The following is a 24,606-nucleotide window of genomic DNA, read 5'->3' as shown; positions in this document are numbered from 1 at the left end:
CATGGATAAACTTTCTGGAGTATTGTGGTCAATGAGTAAAAAATTATTGAATGAATAAAAGAATCCATAAGAATAAATTTCAAAAAAAAAAAAGAATAAATTTCCTCCAAATTATTTGATTTTGCCTTACCACAATCTTCCAGATATTTCCTCCTCATTACCTAATTCTTCACCTGTTTCTCATGGAATGAAACTGTTCCATGCATCTGACTGAACCCTAATTAAACCCTTCCTCTCTTGCCATTGATAAATCTAAGAAACCAACCTTTTCCCCCTCATAACATTACCATATGTTATGCCTCAAATCAACCCAGATAAAGTAGGTGTTATGAGTCAGCCACAACAAAAACAAATCCCAAGCAGTTATAGGCAAAGAGCTGCACTTTAGATAATTCTGAAAAATGTTAACAGTGCTTCTAAAGAACTAAAAATTCTCTCCTGGAATTTAGCGATATAAACAGAAATCTAGGCCTGAGATGGTTTGTATAGTATTTGAATGTTTTAAATAAATTCCAATATTCACTGGTTTGGGAGATTTTATAAATAATATAAAAGGAACAATAAGTCATTGGCGTTTGGTTTCTGGTTGAGATTACTTGGGGATGACCAGAAAGGTCACCAGAAAGTATTCATTTAAAAATTGGGTAAGAATGTCTACACATTCAAACTAGATATTTTGAGAAATAAATGAATATATACCAATACCTTTTACGCAAAGCAGATATGCAAGGTACTTTTCTGGTAAAAGATCTAATTCTCTGACTAATATCTTTATTTCAGTTAATGAAATCTGTATCTGAATTCTTGATTCATAAATCCGCATTCTTGAACTGGGAACTTATAATAATCTCTGGAATATCCTACAGGCAAGTATAGGTCTACTGATGATTTGCATAGTCTCAGAATGAAACAATAATTCTTCCATCTGGTAACATGACAGATTTCTGATTATTCTTTTGTGAACACAGTTTAATATAACAGTATTTAGGGAAAAAAAGTAGAATAGTTATTGAAAAGGTGCTTAAAGGGAAATAACTGGTAAGACCTGATTTTTATCTAATTTTTCCTTTCTTTTGTGTATTACCTCTGGAAAGTAGAAAATGTGACAATAAGTGGGCCTTTAGAAAACTGCCATTTCCACACCTAAAGGAAAAACATGATAGCATTTTATGGGATATCCCATGTCTCTCTTGCCCTCAGACACAACCAAGATAAATGAGAAGATGTCTAAATGGCAAGTCTGGGTGACAACATCATGGCAGACCTACTGCAATGAGCAGTTGACTGATGAGCAAGAGAATAGAGGTTGAATAAAAATGTGAATTCCTAGATGCTGTATACATTTTTTTTCTATTCTCAAGTAGGGGGTGCTTTGAGTTTAAGAAGAAAATTCCTTATCCCTTCTGTGTGCATGATAAAGTTTGTTTAAGACAGAAGTCATGTGGCTGCTTCATCCTGCTGATGCCATTCAAAGTGAGAACATTTCTCTATGGGGTGCTTGCTCTTTAGGCTTGACTGGTGGGCATCATGTCTGAATGGTGACAGAGGTAATGTGAGCTTGAACTGCCATCACAGGAGTAGTGCCTCTTCTTCCAGCTCATCTCACTGCTTTGATCTCTGCTTCCAATTTTTGGATGCTAAAAATGCTGTAACTGACCTTTAAGGACACTCTGCACTCTCCTAGGCACCTGTAAGATTAGTCTCAATTTTTCCAGAGATAAACTCACTCCCTCATATTCTCCAGCTAAAGAAAAGAACACAGTCAAGCTGAGTTTATCATTCTTTGTCCACCTGCTATGTTTTTAGGGCTCCAGTGTTTTGGGCCTTCTATCCTCTTCCTATTCAGTTTCCACCATATCATATCAATGTGATTACCATTTCCAGGTACACAACTTCAGCATATTCTCTGATGTTTGATTTGCCTGTGGTCAGAATTAGGTGTAAAAATGGAAGATTGTGTAGTATCTGTTTACTTTTCCTACTCTAATGTTGGCTTTGACTACTCAGCACCAGGTTTGACCTGAAGCTCAGAGCTTGGCTAATCCTGAGAAGAGAGATTCAATTCTGACAAGTTTGTCTCATCTAGGGTGCTCTTTTCTCTAGCTACCAATGATACCACAATTTTAAATCAGTCTTCTCAAGGGCCTTTATTATCCAGGGCTTGAAGAGGTGGTTATGAACTTAATGGCCCCTACACAACCTGGTTAAGGTCTTAGCAGTTTGGAACTTCTTTTTCATATATTTTTTAGCAGACTAAGACATGAAATATAAAAATCTAGCAGAGGGAACAGCTGATAACAGGGAAAGAATGAACCTGCCTTTAGAAAGTCAATTTCTCCACATCTGTTGTTATGGGATTCTTTCTTAGCCAGTTTTCCAGTAAAAAATTTTGATACCATGTAGGTGGGCCAGCCAGACAATTTCATTTCACATTTACATTCAACTTTTAACCTGATATGGAATATGTAAGAACATACTTCTTAAAAACCTTGTCCAGGTTTGGGTTAAGACTCAACTGGAAGCATTCTATTAATACAGGTATAGAATGCCTGCAAGATACTGTACTCAGTTTGATGCCTTCTGACCATCACTAGAATCCATTTACAGTCCATCTCAAACAGGATTTGAGTAACATGATTATCAGTGGCTCTACTACGGTTCTACTGTGAAACATCATTCATAGAAATTCTGAATTGGAAAATATTGTTTCCTTGTAAGCTATTTCTTCATAGAAAATACCTTATCTTGTATCAAAACAAAATACCTTATCAAACTCACTTATTCTTATAAATGATATTCTTTTATCACTAAGAAAAGCATGATTTATTGAATACTTCATAATCCCTAAAAGAGGGTTTAAATATACTAACCCTCTGTATTTGTCCTAAATTTTGATATTTGACATACAGTAACTGGAATGGGGTATCCTGTTCTAAAGTCTAAAGCTCTCCTAACATTCCTACCAAATTTTCTTTTGGGGGAGGCTTTTTCTCTACGAAGCTTATCTTGCAACGGTTTACAAGTACTAATCTGTTTGCTTTATATTGTAACTGAACCCAAATTTGTATGCCTAATGCTCAGCAAAGCCAATCACTGAGACATCAAGTATGCAGCAAGGAAAGGGTTTAATCGAGAGGCATTACAAGGAGACAAGCAGGCAGGCTCACATCTGTCTTACCCAATTGAGATTAGAACAAGTTTTTATAATCATGGGGATTGGGATTACATATATATTGATGAAAATGATGGGAAAATATGACTATTCATGAAGAAAGGTGGAGCATGTGCATTGAGCAATCATATATGTAACATACATTCCATGTTTTCTTTGAGGTGGAGTCTTAACATTTAAATGAGGCAAAATTCAACCCCTGATGTCAAGAGGTCATCAGTAGCACAAGGAGAGGGGCTATGCACATGATATGAGAGCCAGTATAAACTGGATGTGGTCTTGGGCTCATTATCTTGGGTAATGAGTGCAGGACCTTGCTTGTTCATGGGCTAGAACCGTATCAGTGACCTGCATCCATGTCAGCCCAGGCCTCTATGGAGAGAGTTGGTGGATGTGTTAAATTATTGAGGTCTGAAAAGAAACAATAACTCATGAGGGAGAAACAGGTCTCTGAAAAATAAACTTTAAATTTCCTGTTATTCTTAACTCTGAGGGGCAGTTTCTGTTTCAGAACATTAGGAAAAGGAATAAGCACATTGACAAATGATTTTCAGTAGAATTAACATAACCTAAAACAATCTAGTTAACAATGAAAATATTTATTTGCATTTATTGGCATTCTCTAATAATACTTAATTAGGCAACATTGAATGATCCTATCCAGCAGAATTTTAGTTTTCAAAATTTGTTTAAAGTTTTTACTTAAATTCCAGTTAGGTAACATACAGTGTAATATTAGTTTCAAGTGTAAAATATAGTGAATCAACACTTCCATACATCACCCTGTTCATCAGGAGTGTACTCCTTAATTCCCATCACCTATTTGACCCATGCCTCCACCCACCTCCCCTTCGGTAAGCATCAGTTTGTTCTCTACAATTAAGAGTTTCTTGGTTTGTCTCTCTCCTTGTTTTCCCTTTTGCTCATTTGTTTTGTTTCTTAAATTCTATGTATGAGTGAAATCATATGGTATTTGTCTTTTTCTGATTGACTTCTTTGACTTGGCATAATGCTCTCTACTTCCATAAATGTTGTTAACACATGGCAAGATTTCATTCTATTTTATGGCTGAATAAGATTCCATTGTATATAAATACCACATTTTCTTTATCAATTCATCATCAGTGGACACGAGCTGTTTCCATAATTTCTAGATAATGCTGCTATTAATATCAGGGTGCATGTATCTCTTAGAATTAGCATCTTTGTGTTCTTATACAGCAGAATTTTAAAAGAGTTAATATTTGAAAGTGCCCAGTAAAAGCAGTAATTAAGGATAACATTGTTGCTGTTATTTATTGGGTTATTTCTTTTGGATCTTGTTAGATTTATCAGGATGTTCTCTATCTAGGTAATGAAGAGCTTATTTTTAGCTATGGTAATATATTATTAAGATAAATCTTCAAAGTTTTCAAACCAAAGTTATATTCTCCATCCTTTATGGTATTAAAATTCTCTAACTGATTGAACAAATTCAAAACAATTTTTCCAAGTTAGAGGGACTTTTGCAAGGTTTCTAGTGGCTCCCATTCTTGGAGACAGGATAAGAATGTCCATATAGGCCAACATAAAAAGGACCCTCTGAAATTTTCATGATAGAATCTCAACTCTTCCCCTATAGGTCTGACACCTGAAGCATTTGAAATTTACTTTTATATACAAACAGAATTTCAACCATGTGGACACTCATCAGAGAATTCAAGAACAAAAGACCAGAGATTGAGCAATTTTGTTAGAAGCTTTGCTAGAAAAATCCAATATTTGAAAGCCAGTCAGAGAAGCATGTTAACCGTCCAATCCTCAAGAGAATTCTGGCTCCATTCCTTAATTAAACAGACAGCAAGCTGGACTATATTAGTTTCCTGAAAAAGTATCTTCCCTTTGGACTTAATAATATGTCCTTAAGCTTTTATTATTGGGTATAATATATTATTTATATAATTATATAGGACATATTAATTATATGTATATAATGTTATATATTATGTTTATATAATATTAATGTAACACATTATAATATGTATAATAATATATAACAGTGTGTATAATATAGTAATATAATAATTATATTAATATACTGGAAGCATCCATTTGAAGAACATTTCTAGAGATGGATGAGTGGCTCAGAGGTTGAGCATCTGCCATTGGCTCAGGGTGTGATCCCAGAGTCTTCGGATCAAATCTCACATCGGGCTTCCTGCATGGAGCCTGCTTCTCCCTCTGCCTATGTCTCTGCCTCTCTCTTTCTCTGTGTCTCTCATGAATAAATAAATAAAATCTTTTTTAAAAAATGAAGAACATTTCTGTAGCTTCAGTAAAACCTTTTTCCACTGTGTCACTCACTGTCCTCTATGTAAAGATCTACCTGATTATTCCTTTCAGAATTTTGTACCAGAGTGTGTTTTCTTCTATAAATTAATACCCAGACTTTCTGGGGATCCCTGGGTGGCTCAGCGGTTTGGCGCCTGCCTTTGGCCCAGGGCGCGATCCTGGAGACCCGGGATCGAATCCCACATCGGGCTTCCGGTGCATGGAGGCTGCTTCTCCCTCTGCCTATGTCTCTGCCTCTCTCTCTCTCTCTCTGTGACTATAATAAATTAAAAAAAAATACCCAGACTTTCTTTATTATTTGTTTATTTATTTATTTATTTTTAGACTTTATTTTTATCAAGTACTTCATAATACTTTTTACCAAGTACTTCATAATAATGACCAAACATTCTTCATTCCCTTTTTGTTTTGTTTAATAGAAACCTCAAGGTTAAAAAAAAAAAAAGAAACCTCAAGGTTAACAAAATTATTGTGAGTTATTAACTAATATCAAGGTATCTAGTTTATATTCTCTTTTCTTCTGATTGATTTTGAATTAATCTTTTTTATTGTTAAGTTTTGGTTTAGCATTAACTGCATCAGTCATCTTTGAAATAGATGAACTACAATTATAGTTACTAGATAGCCTAGATTTTCCAGGGACATTTTTATTTGAAGTGGCATTATTCATTTACCTACAGATGATTAATTAAAATCTAATAATATACTTCCACATTCTTATAATTATAAAGTTTTTCATGAAAATAAATTCGCTGACCATTAAAAATTTGAAAGATCCCGAGTCCCAATTTTGGGCTGATAATCAGCTTCATATTGTAAATAAGCCCAACCTCATTCCAGTACTCAGACCCATTGTTTCCACTGACCATTGGCCATAGTAACTTGGATGTGCCCCACATACTCCAAACTTAACATACCTTTCCCACCCAACCTAGTATTTCTTCCTATGCTTTCATACCTTGGTTATTGTCAAATTATCTAAGCAGTTTCTCTCACTGCCTCCACCTCATTCAGATTAGTCATTGACTTCATCTATTTCATTTCTGAAATACCCGAGTTATTACCCCTTCTCAGTTTCTTCACTTTTCTTTTTTTTTTAAGATTTTATTTATTTATTCATGACAGACACACAGAGAGAGGCAGAGACACAGGCAGAGGGAGAAGCAAGCTCTATGCAGGGAGCCCGACGTGGGACTCGATCCCGGGTCTCGAGGATTACACCCCAAGCTGAAGGCGGTGCTAAACCACTGGGCCACCGGGGCTGCCCAGTTTCTTCACTTTTCTAGTTCATCATTTCTCCTTGGCCCCTTCCTCTTGCTTTCCTACCTGTCCTCTACTCCATCATCTGAGTTTTCTTTCTAAAACTGAATTCTGATTATGCCATTTTTGACAAAATGTCCATAGTTCCTCTATTATCTGTAGAATACAGTTCAATTACATAACCATGACAGTAGTTGTCATCCATCCCAATTTGCACTATTTACTCCTGGAACACAAGTGTTTGCAGCTTTCCCTCTTCATCTACCTCCACTTCCTTCCTCTGCCCACTTCACAACTCTCTCCAAGGACCACCTTCCTATTATGTTTGGGAGAAATTATAAGTGAATGTGTATGTATGAGAGCCTGTTTTTCTGCTACTTCCAGCAGCTACGTGCTGCTGTTAGGTCTGGTTCAAACTTTCATTTGCTTCCCTAAGTTTATGGAATTCTGGAACAACCATCTGCTGGTGCCTCTAGCATGTGGGCTGCAGCAGAGGGGTAATACCAAGGGGCCTGCCCTTCTCTTCTATGCCCCATCTGTAAATCCTCCACAGCGCCATGAATATGAGGTTGTTATATATGGCTGACTTGTATGAAAGGTTTAAAGACGTAGAAAGAGAAGATACAGAATAATTAGGAACAGGGAACAACTTAATATTAAGTATGTAACATCCCTGATCTTCAAAATCCTTCAGCCATCTTTGCAATGGGGAATTTGTCAACGAGTAGACTTTTCTTTCTGAAGCCTCTGATTTGCTTGGGCCCTCTCCCACTGCCCTTTTCTTCCTCTGGCCTTATCTTTTCTCCCTACATGGTTATGCCCAACTTACAAGTTCCTCGATATTTATTATATAGAGTGGTTTTACTTTTTACCCACTCTCCCATCAGAGTAGGAAGTTTGATCTGTGAGTAAAAAGCTACAAAGTAGGTCCACTTTGTAAAGGGAAAAAATTCCCTTTGTTAAAGCCAGTATGGTTAAGCATAGTGAGAACATAAATTAATAACGTTTCTACTGAATTGTTTCCTTACTGCAGTTGGATAGAAGTCAACAATAACAAAACCAACTTCTCAGAATAATTATAGGCCTCTTGGCAAGTCAGAGTATTTTTTGATTGTTAAACAGATTCTCTTTTTCCTCTGACATATATTCTGACATAAAACCTAAATTCATAAAAACCTCATAAGAGGAAGGAAAGCTGATGAAGTATAGTTCAGCACAAATAATGCCATCTAGCTACCAATAAATTATTCATGGTAGCTATTTATATAGTGTAATTCCTATACTTACCTGAGAATATGCTGACAAGTTCTTCTTTCTACTATATTTTCATCAGTCGACTTAACTCAAGTCTGAGGAGAAAGATAACAGTTGCCTCTCTCTCTTCTTAGGTGTGTAGATTATGTTTATTGTATTCTAAGTTGTAAACTAAGTTATATTCTAAGTTATATTTACAGAAAGGAAGAAAGGAGAGTCTTTGTGGCTCCTTTAAAGGATGAGAATATGAATGTAATTAGGAAACAAATGGGGTCACCCTGGTTAATTATTTCATGAATCACCACGTCATAGGCCTGGCAGAGACCTTGAGAGACACCTTCTTACTCTCAGCAAGAAGATATTACCTAGACTGGATGATCGCCAATCCCATTTATACGGCCCTACTAAGAAGCTCTCACATTTTGCCTTATTAAGTCATTCCAATATAATAATCCTGGATATCATAATAGTCTTCCTGATGGATAACTGAATTCTTATGTTGCTTTCTTATCTTCTTATATTAGCCCAGGGAAGTCAAGATAATTAGTTCATAATTTGTTATTTTCTTAATTAAAAATAATTTTATTTTGTTTTCTGGTTTCAAAACTTTTTCACAATCATAGTACAATTAAGTACATGGGCTCTAATCCTGATTCCACAACTTACTGGTTGTGTGATCTTAGAGAAATTTTAAACCTGTTTGTGCCTCAGGTTCATCATCAATATTTTTGAAGTAACAATGGTACCTACCTTAGAGGGTCCTTTTGAAGATTAAATCAAAGGACTTAATAGGTGTAAATCTCTTGAATATTGGCATATAGTAAGTATTATAAAAAATGCTTGTTAAGAATTAAAAGCACATTTAGGAAAAAAAGGAAAGAAAAATTCAGAAAACACAATAGAAGAAACAAATTACTAAAAACTGTACTCTAGAGACAGCTATTTACATTTTAATGTTCCTTCTTGTCTTGTGTACTATAAATCACATATATAGCACATAATTGGGATAATGCTGCATTTGAGAAAAGGCTCTGTATCATGAACTTCTTCACTTAATGTTACTTTATGAGCACTGCTCCATATCCTTAAAAATCTTCCACAATTATGTTTAGTGGTTTTACAGCAATCCATCATATGAGCTTACCTTATCTCAGCAGTCCCTCTGTTGTTGAGCAATGAGATTTTTCACTATGTAGCTAATGCAGTATGAATATCTTTGTAAATAAGCTTTTATCTATCTCCTTGAATATTTCTTTTTTAAAATATTTTCTTTATTTGAGAGAGAGAGAGTACATAGGGAACAGGGGGAGGAGCAGAAAGAGAGGGAAAAACATTCCCTACTGTCCCTATTGGACAATAGGGCTCCATTTCAGAACCCCAAGATCATGACCTGAGCTAAAGGCAGACCCTTAACTGACTGAGACACCCAGGTGCCCCTCCTTGAATATTTCTAGTCTAAGTTTTCTTGAAGTGGGATACTAGGAAAAAAGGATATTTTGAAAGTTCTAGGTACATACTATTAATCTATATTCCTGAAAGAAATGTATTACTTGATGCCTCTGTGAAGCTATATATGACATAGTACATTTCGAGGCCACATTAAGCATTGCTTTTTTTTAAAAAAAGGAAAACATGTTCCCAATTTGCTATAATAAAAATTATATCAGTTTGATTCCTGGTGAAAGTGAATGTTTCTACATATAAACTATTAAAAACTGGTGAATTTTTACTGAGACATGCCTTAGCCTTTCTGCTCTGCAAGTAGAAGTCATTGTTCTCTTACATTTTCCCTTGTGTCGTGGTTTCTAACTTTAATCCACTTCGTGGCTTTCCTCTAAAGAGTTTTTCCTTTTTTGGGTTCTTCTCTTATCCTGGAAACCAGGATAAGAGGCTACTTTAGTATTGGGGCCAGACTGCTGGTTTTTGGAATAATGAGAGAATTCATCATGTTCCTATTTATGCAAGTCATGAGCAATCAAGTGGTTGGTACGAGTTAGTATTGATCTGGGTACTATGGAGGTAAGAGAGGGTCCTTGCCCTCCCAGAGTTTAAAGTCTAATTGGAAAGAAAAGTCTAATGCATGAAACAATTAGTGATCAATACAAGGCAGCCTACACTGAGCGAATATTAGAATACAGATACTAAGTGCTTCAGTCATTTAAAGAAAGGGAGAAATCAATGATGATGTGAATCAATCAATGAGTTTGGCCTTGGCAGAGGGAAGGACAGGCAGTTCAGGTGAAAAGAACTATAGAAGTGATAGCCTATTGTAGATAGGAAGAGCATGGATTTTTGTGTCAGACCTGGGTGGGAAGTCTTAGCTCCACCATTTACTAGCTTTGAACTTCAGCGTAGGTATTAACCAGTCACACTCCAGGTTTGAATCCCAACTCTGTCACTTACGAGCTGTGTGTCAAAGCTGATATTTTGGGCAAGCTAATAACTTCAATGGTAAATCGAATTTGGTTCATAACATTATGGTAATCAGAATACCTACTTCATAGGGTTGTTGTGGGAATTAAGTGAGCACATGTGAAAACTGGGTCCTGGCACATTATAAACACTCAATAGTGTTAGTTTTCATCACAAATTGCTTTAGACATCAATTTAGTAAATTTAGTAAATCACTTGTTAATATATTGTACTAATGATTCTCCACCATAATAACTGTGGGTGTTTTGAATGAGAATTAGACAGATTTGTCATTGCAAAGGAGAGAAAGAGACTGGAACTGGAGGTTTTCCTCCAAATTATGATGCACGTTTTATATTTTGAAGTGAAGTGCTTGGCTCTTCCCTCAAGGTCAGTTTATTGTTCATTATAGCCTACATGCACAGACCTGTATCTCCCTCCATTTGGGCTTGAAAGCCTTTTATTCTGTAAGGCCCAAAGTTACCTCTGATTGAGGAAGGGAGTAAATAAAGGTATGCAACTTTCTTAACTACTTCAGCAGTAGGGGGCAGTGCTGACTATGCCATTTTAGTATCAAGGCAGAATGAGTTCATTTTTAGCAATTGTTCTTAATGTCATCTGTATTCCAGAGTAGTTAATTTTGCTAATTTGGCAAAACACGGATAAAGTTAAATAAAATTCAAAGATAAATTCAACATAAGCAGACAAATTCTCTGGTCTGGATAAATGGCAGTAAAGAACAGCCTTTTGCCAGATTGCTCCCTGAATAGAATCTTTTAGGTTTTAACACTAAGAGTGTTCCAAAATTTTTTTTCAACCAAATAAAAGGATTTTGTGGGATATCTCTATGGCAAAACTCTTCTATTCACAAGACAGAGTTTTCTGCCACATAACATTGGAACTAATTATTGCAGCTATGGCTATTCAAGGTCTGGAGGATTATGGTATAAGATATTATTAGCACATCATACTTTACAATTAATCAAGACAGTTTTCAGAATGATTTTCTGTCTCATGAAGAGAAATATAATTTCTTTCTCGGACTATCTATGTTGGCAGAAATAAGAGACCTCTAAATACATAGTTTCCACGTAGATGATTGATAATAATGAAGGAGGGGAGAAGAGGAAGAGGAGGAAGGGAAGGAGGAGAGAAGAAAAAGGAGGAGGAGGTGGAAATGAGAAAGAAGATGAAGGGGAAGATTATTTTTGATCATGATGATGCCCCAATTCAGCTATTTGTCAACCAGTACTTAATCAACATGAACATAGCTCCCAAGTACTTCCAAAAACCCAGGTTCTGCTGTGACAAAGCAGCTCACTTAAGATAATGGTGGATCTAATGATGGAATACCAGACAGGATTCCCTCTTGGCCTTCGTCTCATTTATCATATTTAAGTTTCATCAGAGTCCTGCAAAACAGTGTTATCCCTGTTTTATAAATGAAGAAATTATGTCTCAGATGACTTGACAAGAGTAGAGGAGCAGGCATTCAACTTCAAGCTAGTTGTTTTCCTGTTATGAAGCCCTTATTATCGCATGTGCAGTGAAGATTAAGCAAGACACTTCATAGAATGCCTGACACAGTCGGCACTCAAATACAATTTTTTTCCATCTTTGAGTTCCTTACTGGAGATTACATAAATCCCATGAGAACTATTGTGCACATAGGAAGAATAACTACATTTTCTTTTTGGCTCAAAGAAAACTGACAGCATAGCTTATCTGAACCTCAGTGGGGGCAATAAGTAGCATGGCTACAAATTTTGATAGGTTTAAGTTGGTTTTATATTTTGAGAAATAGCTATATTATCTAAAAGCAAAATACTGGTATGATTGCCTTATAGAGTTTCTTATTTTTCAAATTCCATGACCATTACTTTTCTTTATAAAATGATGAATACCAAATGAAATAGCTAGGATAAATAGATTTTTTTTTGCAAGAAGGGTAATATTCCCTCTAATCTGGAATAAATAATGACTCCTTAGTGAAGGTGTCCTAGGTTTCTGTCTTTTCTCTACTGCCTATGAGTTGTGGCTAGTCATCTAAAATTCTTGAGCTTCAATTTTTTTAATTTTTAAAATGCAGGTAGTAATACTTGTCTTGGAGGAATGTTGTGAGAATTTGGTAAGTAAGGTATAAATTCCATAACATATAGTAAGGACTCAAAAAAGTGCTTCCTCCTGCTCATGAACTGGAAGCATTGGGATTGGTATTTTAATAATCTTAATAATAAGATTATTTTTTTGTTGTAATAATACAACAAAATCATATAGGTAATCTTAAGGTAAATTGTGATTATTTCCCTCTTTATTATTATTATTATTTTTCATTTCATTTCTCTCTTTAAAAAGCACTACTCATTTGTGTGTTTCTGGGAGTTTTTAGAATAATTTTTTTTTGCCTTTAGTATAAAAGTATTAAATATAATGGCTCAAGTGGTCATCAGAGAATGTAGGAATTTTTATATTCATTGATACATAATGTGCTTTAACAACACAAAGACTTTAGAAATTGTGATGGTTATCAGTGTCATCTAACAAAGAGCCCTAACTCTCCCCATTTCCACTTACATGATGGAACTGCATTTCCCAGTTTGAATGGGACTGTGGAACTAGACTTGGCTAGCAAGTTGCCAGGAGTTACAATGCCTGGTCCAGACCTTTCAGACTCCCTTTCTCCTTCCAGCTTGACAACCAGTAACAATTGAAAAGGTAGCTACATCAGACTTGGTCTCTAAGAACCTCCTCCCCTATTGACCTATAAAAGTCATATAGTAAGATACTATGGAATTGTAGCAGCATTATGTAACTCATTCTAAATGATTAGAAGTGGTTAACCAAGGAAAAATCTTCTAGCAAAAAATATATATATATTACATAAAATATATATATTACACATACATACATATATATGGCAATATATGGAGCCTCACTTCAAATTGTCCCTTTAGAATTGTCAACCTTGACAGCACTTATTTATACATAATAAGAAAAAAATTTCACTTAGTAATAGCAATTCTTATGCATCCCTCAGTTGAAAATAGAGATCAAAAGTAGATTAAGATAAGTTTAAAAGCAGGAATATAACTTAATTTGATATTTTTTCTCATCTAAAAGTTTTTTATATATTTAGATGAGTATTCTTTAAAATACCAAAAAATACCAATTCATGTAGTTTTTTCACATCATGCAATTCACACTCTAAGTTCAATACTGAGTAAACCCAAATATCTTTGATTTTTTTCATATAAAGTAAAATAATAAGGTATGGTTTACATTGTTCAATGATAATGATAGCAAGAAGAATGTTGTGTTTGAATCAGAATAAATATTACTATTAATTTTTTGGACAAATAATTTCAAATATAATTTTAAAAGACAAAATCAGCATCACAGATTCAGATTTAAATAAATAAGAACAAACACAATGAAATATCTTAATAAATAGTTTTATTTTAAAATGATATGACACACTTGCTATTAACATATAAGGCATCACATGCCCTAAGAAAAAAGCCCATAACCTTAATAACTGCCCTTTTTGCATATTAAAACACATAATCAACATCAAATTATTTTTCTTATTTGGCAAGAAAAATAAAATTAAAAGCACGATGAGAGCCACAAAATAGAAACTCTCAAATATACTGTATAGCAATAATCCATCTTTGCTTTCTTGTACAACATTTCTTCCCAGCCTGGCTAGGAAGCAGGAAGATGGCAGTGGGAAAATAAGGCTGTTTTCTTCCTGAAACCCAGGAGAATTACTAAAACTTGGAGCAAAGGAAAATACTTTCTGCTGCCCATATTTCCTTGAAATAAAATATTAATTCATGATAAGATAAATTCTAAATATGCCACACCCTTATGAGCCTGAAATTGCACAGTTAAAAAAATAAATCAAACATCTGTGAGATGCTGAACAGCCAAAAGAGACCTACGTAACTATGGCATCTCATTCTGAGGTTGATTCTAAATTCTTCATTCATGACCTGTGAAAGACTTCTCTTGTCCTTAAAGTCAACATTAAGGCATGCCAAATCTCCTATAAGAAAATTATTCTAACAATAGCTTTGGATATTACAGTTCTATAATTATAAACATTCTTCTAATACATACAGAGACTTGATTGGACATAAATTTACACACTAACAAACATAAACCACAGGTATGCTCTTAAGTGTAAGCCACAGATTTTTGAAGTCAATTTTACATATTTAAAAAAACATCTTATGTTTTACAGTGTCAGTGCACAAATCAGGCAAATTATTTCCCAAGGCTTCTGCCCATAAAGTTGGAAGGAGAGAATATTTTAGAATACTATGAACCATAAAATGATATAGCTGAAAATCAGCTGAAAGATAATGATATGTTAATTCTCTTTCTTATGAACCCTTTTATACTGGGTAAAGCCAGTGAGAGTTCATTATAATTCTTTTCATTGTAGTCATTCTTTATGCCCAATTCTGGGAAAGGTCAAACCCCATTGCAGAGAACTATAAAGATCTGTCTTATTCGTTTGTCACAGTGGAATCTAGCTGGTGCTATTAAATCTTGTTGAATAGGTGAACCACTGGTGAAGGTTGTGAATCTCTTTTGTCAGACCACATTTTTGTGGTAGCAGTAAGTGCTGCAATGGAATCTGACCTTCAGATTGAAAAACCTGCTCCTAATAAATATATAGAACATTTTTTTTAACTTTAGATGATTAATCCAGGTAAGGTTTTGCATAAGCCTCTCGCACATATGAAGGCTGAAATGTTCAAATGCTGTTGCCTAGAATTTCTGCCTGTCACAAAGAAGTAACAAAAAGTAGAGCTAGAGCCATTGGGTTCAGACCCTAATTCCTGACACTCAACTGGCATAGTGCTCACTCAATCACTATCCTTACACTGGGAGGCAAAACGAAGGCACAATTAGTAGGGCAGTCTCTTTGTCTAAATTTGCACCTCAAAGGACATGTGCGAGCATTGGTTCAATTGGGTCCCCAAAACAAATAAGTATGATAGGGATGGACTCAGATATTTTAAGCAGACAGCAAAGCTTGTGATATTGATACCAGGCAGGTATCTAGTAAAATAGAACCAAGGGGCATAGCAGTTGTATGGATAAAAGCACCACAGCCACCAAGAATTTCATGGTACTAAGCAGTCCTACATTCCTCTAAACTATAAATCAGTTATGAAATGGGAAGCCTAGAGAAAAGAGATTCTTCCTCTGAGGAGGCCAGTAAGTGGTCTGCTTCTGGAGCTCTAAATGGCTAGAAAGGACCCTCAGCATTGCAGAGAAAACATTCAGCTCTACTATAAACAGTTTAAGGTGCCCTACAAAGGAACAGTTTACTAAAGTTATTAGGAAGATTAAACTGTCCATAAGCAGCATATAGATCCCAGTTGGTACTGGAGAAAGTCAGCTTTCTTTCTGGTATTCACCCCTCTGGACCACATTGCTAAAGAATGAGCTGCTTTCTTTTAAGATTAGGAAAGTGACTTACAGTTTAGTTTTTTGAAACCTGATAGAAAGTTAAAGACCTAAACATGGACCTCTGAAAGAAGTTGCTGTTGCAGTTCTAGCAATAGAAACTCTCATAAACAACAACCAGCACCATGTTCAAGAGATAGATGTAAGGTCATAATATCCATGAAGGATCCAAGACCAGCAAGACCACAGCCATCATCGGTTCAATGTCTATAGCGTTTATCACCTGATCTTGCCAAAGTACTTCTAAATAAAGACATTTAGAGCCAAAAACCTCTGACTCAGGTTAGAAACAAAAGAGTCTTAAAGTTCAGGGGGTTTTTGTTGCCTGTGTTACCATGACTTTAAATTCAAGTAATCCTCATCTTGAATTCAGGCACTGATAGGATGGACAAGAGCTACCCAACTGAATACTGGAGGGAAGCGGATTAAGGCAGTTAGCTGAACTTTGTCAATACAGCATTAAAGGAGATACCCAGATGATTTTCTGAATTGGTTCTTTTTGGAGTAATGGTCTGCCATCACATAAGTAGAACCTTAAAAGAGATGTGTCCTATACGTGAACAGATTTAAATAATGTTGTTGAAATAAATAAGCATTAATTATAATATTTCAATTTTAAAATTTTAAGAAAGGAGAGGAAGAAATGCATTCTGACTTGTTAGGTCTTTCCTTGTGCATATCTTATCCTTATTAGAACTCAAATAGATATAATGGGAGATATGTGTATCCTTTAGATCACATCAGAACTGTATGTAATTTGGTAGCGCTGTTAAGATTCATTACATGTTTCCCAATGAAAAATTTCGGGTTTTTCTCCTTTATCCAGTTTTACAAAATTGAAAAACTTCCTAACACTTGATTCTCAAATTTGTCTTCCTTCATGAGCTGAAAATCGGGCTGTACATTAATTCAGTTTAGTCTGCAATTTAGCTAATTAACTATGTCTCACCAATAAATAAAACAAAACTCAGCTGATCCCACTTAGCTTCTAAGAATAAGCATGTACTTTTTTAATGTATTTTTTAAAAAGACAAAAGACACACAGCTCAGACCTACTCACCCAGCCAAGGATATCATTAACTTATTGCCTCAACTTCCATGTAAAGAGGATCCCTAAACAAGCTAGAATCTGACAATTTATAAACCTTCAGAATATGAAATTTATACTGCTGATAAGTCAACTTCAACATAAATCATGACATGAGAGTCACAGTAAAACAAAAACTTTGTTCAGAAAGCACAATGACCCAGCAATAGATAGCAAAAATCATGTTTATATTCTCCCAATTTTTTTCAAATTGAGCTACATCTAGCTTTTGCTGATGTTCATATAATTTCTCATTTTTACCTAATAATTCTTTCACATGCCTGCCCTCTCCCTTTTTAGTATCCTCTGATTCTTTTTCCATTTCATCTTAAATCCTTAGTAACACACAATGTATCTAACTCATCAGATCAATCTCTGACGGCCACAAGAACTCATTCACATAAATGTCCTGAGTCACACACTCTGCCAGCCAAAGTCATCCACGTATTCCACAATCCTCAAAAACAACAAAAACTTTAGGCATTAGAATTAGGCTTTAGAATCTATCAAGAAATTGTGTTCTCACTTCCCCATTTCTGCCCTTCCAGCCAAAGTTCCAAGTTCCAGTCCTCTTTACGAATGACCCCACCGATGGAAGTTCAAGCAACTCTTACAGTGGAAGGATGGAAACACCTCAAGGATTAACTGTAAAATGTAAGCTGTTTCTGAGCCTGTCTTTTCTACTCCTTTGGTACATAATGGTACAGAGATAGTGTGGACACTGGTTGTGTTTTGCAAAGTTGTGACCACTTTGCTCATCATGAATCTCATCGAGCAAGTTTGAGTGTTATGAGGCAAGATTTCACAGTTACTGAGGGCATGGATGAGGAACTCAGAATGATACTTATGGGGCACCTGAGTAGTTCAGTAGGTTAAGCGTCTGCCTTCAGCTCAGGTCATGATCTCAAAGTCCTGGGATTGAGCCCCGTATCAGGCTCCCTGCTCAGTGGGGAGTCTGCTTCTCCCTCTGCCCCTCCCTGCCTTGCTGTGCTCTCTCTCTCTCTCTAATAAATAAATAAATCTCTAAACAAAATTTAAAAATTAAAAAAAAAGAATGATACTTAGACCACTGTTAGGAGGTGATAAGTTTTAGTGAGGATGCAGTTCCCACTGAATCTCTATGTTTACTCTTTCTCTCTGCCGTTCTTCTAATTTTTTAGCTGTGGGCTTAAGGACTGCTGCCATCCTAGGGCAATGGCAATGGCTTGTTGCTTGGCCTAGAGTAAGTGATACCAGCTTCTAGGCACAGTCTCTAAGAGTCTAGCTGCAATTGTATTGCAATTGTATTTCTCCAAACAACAACAACAAAACATCACGTGGGTGTGTGTGAGCCAATCATGACTCAGACCTGCCTAGAGGTTTATGTCTGGAAATATATTATGAACGTCTTATGCTTTGGCTCTCTGGTGTGAGAACCAGGAAAGAATTCTAGAGCCTGGGTGGCCAGTATGATGGCCAAACCACAAAAATAAAATGAAATTTATATGAGCAACTAATTTTACTTCATCTAGAGAATGAGCATGCAACACTGGCTAAAATCTGGCACTACTGTTCTGGGTTAAATTAAGATTAGTCTTATAATGATTTATATTTTTTTCCTAAAAAGTTGATTCTAATGACTTAGTTACCACTTCTGAGCACAGGAGTAATTTTAAATATAACAGATGTGTTTTTGCATTTTAAAAAATAATCAATATCCTCAAGCTTCAAAATATTCAAATTCAAAACCCTATATTTTAGTGTTCAGCCAATTTAAAAGAAGAAAAGAATTAGCAAGAGAATGGATAAGCACCTTTGAGAATTAAATGTAAGCCTTATTATATGACTAGTACTTAAGTTCTATTTCATAAAATGTTACTAATTGGTCCTACTGTGTGTAGGACCTCCTAATGTCCAAAGAATAATACCCCATATACCATGTAAAAGAAATCATTTGTACACTGGTTGTTAGAAATATTTTGCTATAGAAATAGAAACTGATGGCCATTATAGATTAGTTAATCTCAGTTCTTTAGATGGACAGGTGTAGCTGGTTGTAGTTTCTTAATGCATTTACACAGCTTTTCTTCTAAATAAAAAATACATATAGAACCAAAACACTCATTGGCTGTTGGTTTGGGAAATAAGCCTTTCTTGCTAAGCAAATAAACTGCACTGTTCATTTTAAGAAATGTGGTTTGTTTTCAAATAAAATGCTAATACAGATTCTCACTAGGCTCACAACCAGAATTAACTCTGTACATCAAGAGCATCTTCCTCTACCAAGGACAGTTCCAGGGTATTTTCATTAGTGCAGGTTTTCATCCTAAAGTTGAAAGAACCGTAGAGTTTTGCAGACTCTTTGGAAGAGGCAAACCTGTTGCGACGATACAGCTCCCCTTTCCACATAGACATCATTAGCAAACAGGACAGAACGACCCCCCCAAGCGTAAGCAGGCAGAGTCCTGCAATCACACAGCGGTCCAGGTGAGCCCCCAACCTCGCGCTCTCCTTTTCCAAGCGTTCCATCTCCCTGGCTGCCACGGTGTTGGGATCCACAGTCACTTCCCGTGGGACAATGTAAGAGATGATCACCAGCAAGATGCCAGTGACCAAGAACAAGATGGCACTGACGAAACCATAGTCTACAGACTTCCCTGAAGATGTGGCTTCTGAACTTACATCATCCTCATCTTCAGATATCAAGGATATGGCAGGCTCATGGGCCCACTCATTTGGATTTCCCCAGCCAAGGTCTCCCAGATGACTGCTTCCTTTTGCTGAAAGGGAACATCGGTTCTTTTGCTCTAAGTTGACATTCTCATCCACGCAGGTAAAAGAAGTTTCTAATTCCTGGCTGCAGCAGTTGCAGACTTTCCGGCCTGCCGTTATTTGGTTGTTCCCTGAGTTGAGAGGTCCTGGTGGCAAAGAGTCTATCTGAATAGCACTGTCTTGCAGGGAGGAGGAGGGGGATGCTAGAGAAGGGCGAAGTTTAGATCCTTCCGTCTCAGCTGCTCTGGGTGTCGACATACAGTGTCTCTGGCAGCAGAGAGCAGCTTTGACAGCTGCTGCATCTGCCTGGTCACCAGGAAGCCCTCCTGAATGCCAGTCTGCAGCATCACACAGGACCGCCTGGCTGCTCTTCTTAGCAAGGCAATGGAGCTCCATCGAGCTAGTCAGACATCCCCCAGCAGCTTCTGAAAATTCTGCCAACAGCAACACAGATAAGAACCCAATAGCGGCTAAGGCTACACTACCAGGAGTATCGCTCCTGGGGTCCCCATCTCCTTTTTGGTCACAATTGTTGACACTTCCAGCCCCAGTTCCTCCTAAAAGGGATAAAAGAAAGGAAAGGATATCTAGTGGCAGGAAAGTGTGAAAAGGGCAAATCCTCTGACTTAGCAGAGGGATTGACACTGAGAAACTTAGGTCAGGGTAGAGGTAGAAAAGGAGCACAGAGGAAGTAGCAGTGTCTCTGAAGGAAGCATTGCCGTCACCAAGCCAAATTTATCCAAGGACTCACACATTTCTGTGACAGGATCCCTCAAACAAGAAGGCAAGTTTCCTGTAGAGAGACACAAATGAGAAAGGCAGGGACCTTTTTTAGCAGAGCTGAGATTTTCTGGAAAACCTGGGGAAGCACACACTTCTCAACAATTCAGTTAAATTCTTTACACTACCTTTGGTTCAGAACAGATCCTAATATTGATTAGCTTTAGAGCATCACTGTGGAGGAACAAATATGGCACTATCCGGTGGGCTCTACTGGCACTGGGGCTCAGCATTGTGACTGAGTAGCTCTGAAGTGGGTAAAAGATACCCGGCCACATCTCCTAAACTTAAGGTCATCCGCTGACCTTAGTCACAGTCCTGTGTGTACAAAACCCTCTGCTTGTTCATTGTGCTTTCATTCTCAGCCCCTGCAGCTACAGGATGCTAGCTTGTTCTGGACTGGGAAGTATGGAGACAACTCGCCTTACCGTGTGATCCCAGCCAGACCTGATGGGGCAGCCCGCTCCACTCCTCCTCTCCCCACCACACCTGGTCTAGGTACAGATCAGCTACTCTTGCTCATTGTGTCTGAATGGGTCTGAGTTCCTCTCCCTGTGCACACATGGCTAACAAACACGCATGGGAAATTGACCATCCAGATGTTTTTATTTAGAAGTAAACTGACAGTAAAGACAAATTATAAACCTGCAGAGTCACAGTTCTGTTGAGGGAAACAGGTGAGAAGCTGTTAACATAGTTCCAAAATTACCTTTGGAAATTTGTCTCCAGACATGCCTTACTCCCACTGCAGCATGGGATCCTTCTGTGACAGAACTTTGGGTTGAGCAGAAACTGTCATCCTTCCAAGGAATAAACAACTCCACTATCACCGAGTACAGCAGTTACAAGCAAGGGCCCTTTTAATTTTGTTTCCAAATTCTTGGCAATAATTGATTTAACCCATGGTGCTGGGGGCTTATTATGCTCAAAATTCGCAGCTCCAGGGATTCCTGGGTGGCTCAGCGGTTTAGGGCCTCCCTTTGGTCTAGATTGTGATTCTGGAATCCTGGGATCGAGTCCTGCATGGGGCTCCCTGCATGGAGCCTGCTTCTCCCTCTGCCTGTGTCTCTGCTTCTCTCTCTCTGTGTGTCTCTCATGAATGAATAGGTACAATCTTTAAAAAAAAAAAAAATTTGCAGCTCCAACAGCTGGCACTCCCCCCCCCACACACACACAAGTAATGCTTACCTAAGGTCTACTTGGCAACTCACTTAAAATATGGGAGAGGGAATCCACACTTTTCTGCTCTATATTAGTCTGCTTTATTTTTTTTAACTTCCATTGTCGAAGTTTTTCTGTAACTGAAACAGGAAAACAAAACAAAAACCACCAAGTGCAAAAAACATACAACTGAACCAACCACAGCTTTCCCCTAGCAAGTGGACACAGATCCCTACAGTCGGATCCGTCCACGAATAAAGCGACGATAACGGATTTGATCAATTCCTCAGACGAAAAGCAGTCTCGCAGCTCCCTCAGACGTGCGGGGCTGACGAACTTCGGCACGATCAGCGCCTCACACCGGGCCACCCGGGATAAAATCGGCAGGATCCGCACGGGGCTTCCAATTCATAACAAAGAGGGACAGAAATCTCCACTTAATCCCCCTCTCCTCGTCTCTCAGGAAAGAGACTCCGCGTGTTCCATCGCGGATATGCGAGCCGCACAGCTCCACAACCGGCGCCTCCCTCCTCAGCACAGGATGGGGAACCCCACGGCACCGCCAAAGGCTCTTGGCCTCCGCTCCCGCCCTCGTCCCTCTGGCTAAGCGCGCGGCTCCTGAGACTGCACCTCGGAGCGAGGGGACCGCTCCTGCCTCCCCCGCCGGCCTCAGCGGGCACCGACACCTGCACGGAGCTAACGGACGGGCGAGGCCGGTCTGGGGAGGCGACCTCGCATCCGGCCGGCGCGGGGATCAATCCGTCGGGCCCGGGGGAACCTCGAGGCACCGGCGTCGGGCCGCGACCGCCGAACAGCCCGAGGCAAGGCGAGCGCCCGGCGCAGGGAGTGGGACGCGCTCCGCTGCCCCGCCAGGCTCCCGGGGGCTCTCCCTCGCCCCAGCGCCTCCTCCCGGCCCCGCTCGCCCTCACTCACCCCGCCTGACCGCCCCGTGCGGCCCGAGCACCGCGCGCCCCCCGGCGCGGCTCCGCGGGGAAGTCGCCCGCCTTCCGGCCGGCAGCGCTCTCGGAGCCTCCGCTCCGCCGGGCTCCGCCGGGTGGGCAGCGCCTGCGGCGCCGGCCGGGAGGGGCGGGGCCGGGCGCGGCGGGGCGGGGCGGGCGGGGCGGGCGGGGCGGGCGGGCGGGCGCTCCTTGGTGCTGAGCATCCCGGGAGATGTAGTCCAGGGCGGTCTCCCGGCTCCCCCCACCTTGCTCTTTCCCCTCCGCGTGGCTTTTGCCCTTCCTGCTCTACGTCCATGCTCCTGATCATCACTTTAGAAGACATCACTGGACCCTAAACTCAGGGTTGGGTCCTACAGCCTCAGGTACGGCCACAAGATTATGGGGGAAGGAGTGTATATGTGGTTCCAACACTGTGCCAGCCAATATGCCTATTTTGTCTTGTTTAATAGAACAGATCTTGGAAGAAGATTTTATTAATCCTCATCCTTACAGATAAGGAAACGAGGCTTAGAGGAATTAAGTGTTTCATCCAACGTTACAGAGACAAGAAAGTTTATTCCGGGAATATGCTTCCAAAGTCATTGCCTTGCCCACACAATCAGGAGAAACATCACCATTGAGGGATTTGTTCTTTTTTGCCTATTGCATCCCCTGTGCCTTAGCCAAGTGTCTAGTGTCTGTTGCATTATGAGTAGTAATGATCCAAAATAACGACCGTTAACATAAATAATACTTACTACTTCCAGGTTCTCTTCTAATCACTTTAGATACATTAACTCGTTTAATGTTCACAATTTTTTTTTTTTTTTAATTTTTACACGAGAGGAAATTGAGTTACAAAGAAGCTTAGTGATTTGTTCAGAGTGCCCAGGACTCGGCAGAGGTGAGGCATGAACTCCAAAAGTTCTAAAAATTATGCAAATTGCATGAATGGAAGAAAGATCAGAGGGCTAGAAAAGAAAGGGTTGGGAATAAAGGAAGTCGGCAGACGAAGCTTCTGAGTTATGACTCCCAGGAGAGAACAAAGTAACTTCTTTGGGTCACCAGTCTTTCTAACCATAGTGGATTGCACCAGCCAACAGCCAAAGGGAATGTGTGTGGTTTGTGGATCATCTCCAAGTTTTCAGCATTGCCTTTGGGACTATTATGGGGTTATTGATTGTTTTCATCTATGGGAAACAAAAGAAGGGCTATAACCCTTTATAACTTTTTTCTACTTGTGAGCAGCTCATGTAAATTCTGTGGTTGCTTGCTTTCAAGTGATAAATAAGTCTTCCATAGTGACAATTTTGTTAGTTTTCCTTTATAGTGATAGAATCCATAGTATCATAGTTCTAGGGACTTCACAGTCCAGCTCCATAAGATCTTTTCCCACCATAACTCCCTTTTGGCTAGTTAGGCCCATTTGTTGATAAGCATGTTATGCATATTGTGGTTTCTTCTGCTTTGTTTATTACTCTGCTCTCCAGTGAGAATATCCTTCCTTCCATCCCCTATTCCTTCCACCCTTTTGAGGACTATCTCACCAAACCATACATGTAGGGGTAGGGGTACATTCTGCTTTTAGTACTTTATGTTTAGAAGGGAACACAAAGACATCATAGGGTATCTAGAAGAGAGCAACTGAGAAATTGAAGAAACTCACTTTGGACAGGAAGATGCTGAAGGAGCTTGATGTATTTAGTAATAGGAGAGTTACATGAAACAAAAACTAGCTTTAAATAATTTAAGACTCCCAAAAAGAAGAGGAATTCTGTATCATGGTTAAAAAGGGTAATAGCAGAACCAATGACAATAATAGCACTTGTTAGCCCTAATATGTTCTCATATTTAATTCTTACACCAATTCTATATGGGAGCACATATCATTGTACCCATTTTGCGATGTAGAAATTGAGGATTAAAAAGGTGGAGTCTCTGTCCCAAGGTATGAGAACTAATCACTGACAGAGCCA

General features: G+C 38.5%; 1 protein-coding gene and 1 long non-coding RNA gene across 5 annotated transcripts in view; one reads left to right on the top strand and one right to left on the bottom strand.

Moving 5' to 3' along the window:
- Positions 1 to 18,474, top strand: part of LOC140595149 (uncharacterized) — a 283,810-nt gene extending 265,336 nt beyond the window's left edge. The window contains exon 4 of the long non-coding RNA XR_011996544.1: positions 17,549 to 18,474. This is a non-coding gene — a long non-coding RNA (uncharacterized lncRNA). The remainder of the gene's footprint in view (positions 1 to 17,548) is intronic.
- TMEM74 (transmembrane protein 74) lies at positions 13,866 to 22,738 on the bottom strand. 4 transcript variants are annotated; one of them, XM_072734047.1, is made up of 4 exons: positions 22,626 to 22,726; positions 21,720 to 21,832; positions 21,241 to 21,645; positions 13,866 to 20,544 (listed from the first exon to the last, which is right to left on the bottom strand). In XM_072734047.1, the coding sequence occupies exon 4, from the start codon at positions 20,145 to 20,147 to the stop codon at positions 19,230 to 19,232; it is 918 nt and encodes a 305-aa protein (XP_072590148.1). In that variant the 5' UTR covers positions 20,148 to 20,544; positions 21,241 to 21,645; positions 21,720 to 21,832; positions 22,626 to 22,726; the 3' UTR covers positions 13,866 to 19,229. The 4 variants fall into 4 exon arrangements, with proteins under 4 accessions (XP_072590148.1, XP_025850644.1, XP_025850645.1 ...); XM_025994859.2 differs by lacking the exon at positions 21,241 to 21,645 and having other exon boundaries at positions 22,626 to 22,738; XM_025994860.2 differs by lacking the exon at positions 22,626 to 22,726 and having other exon boundaries at positions 21,720 to 22,593.
- Between the last annotated feature and the right edge of the window lie 1,868 nt (positions 22,739 to 24,606).

This window comes from Vulpes vulpes, chromosome 13 (genome assembly GCF_048418805.1).
Source record: "Vulpes vulpes isolate BD-2025 chromosome 13, VulVul3, whole genome shotgun sequence".
NCBI classification, from domain to species: domain Eukaryota; kingdom Metazoa; phylum Chordata; class Mammalia; order Carnivora; family Canidae; genus Vulpes; species Vulpes vulpes.
The sequence above is the reverse complement of the archived record's forward strand: the minus strand, read 5'-3'. Positions and strand labels throughout refer to the sequence as shown.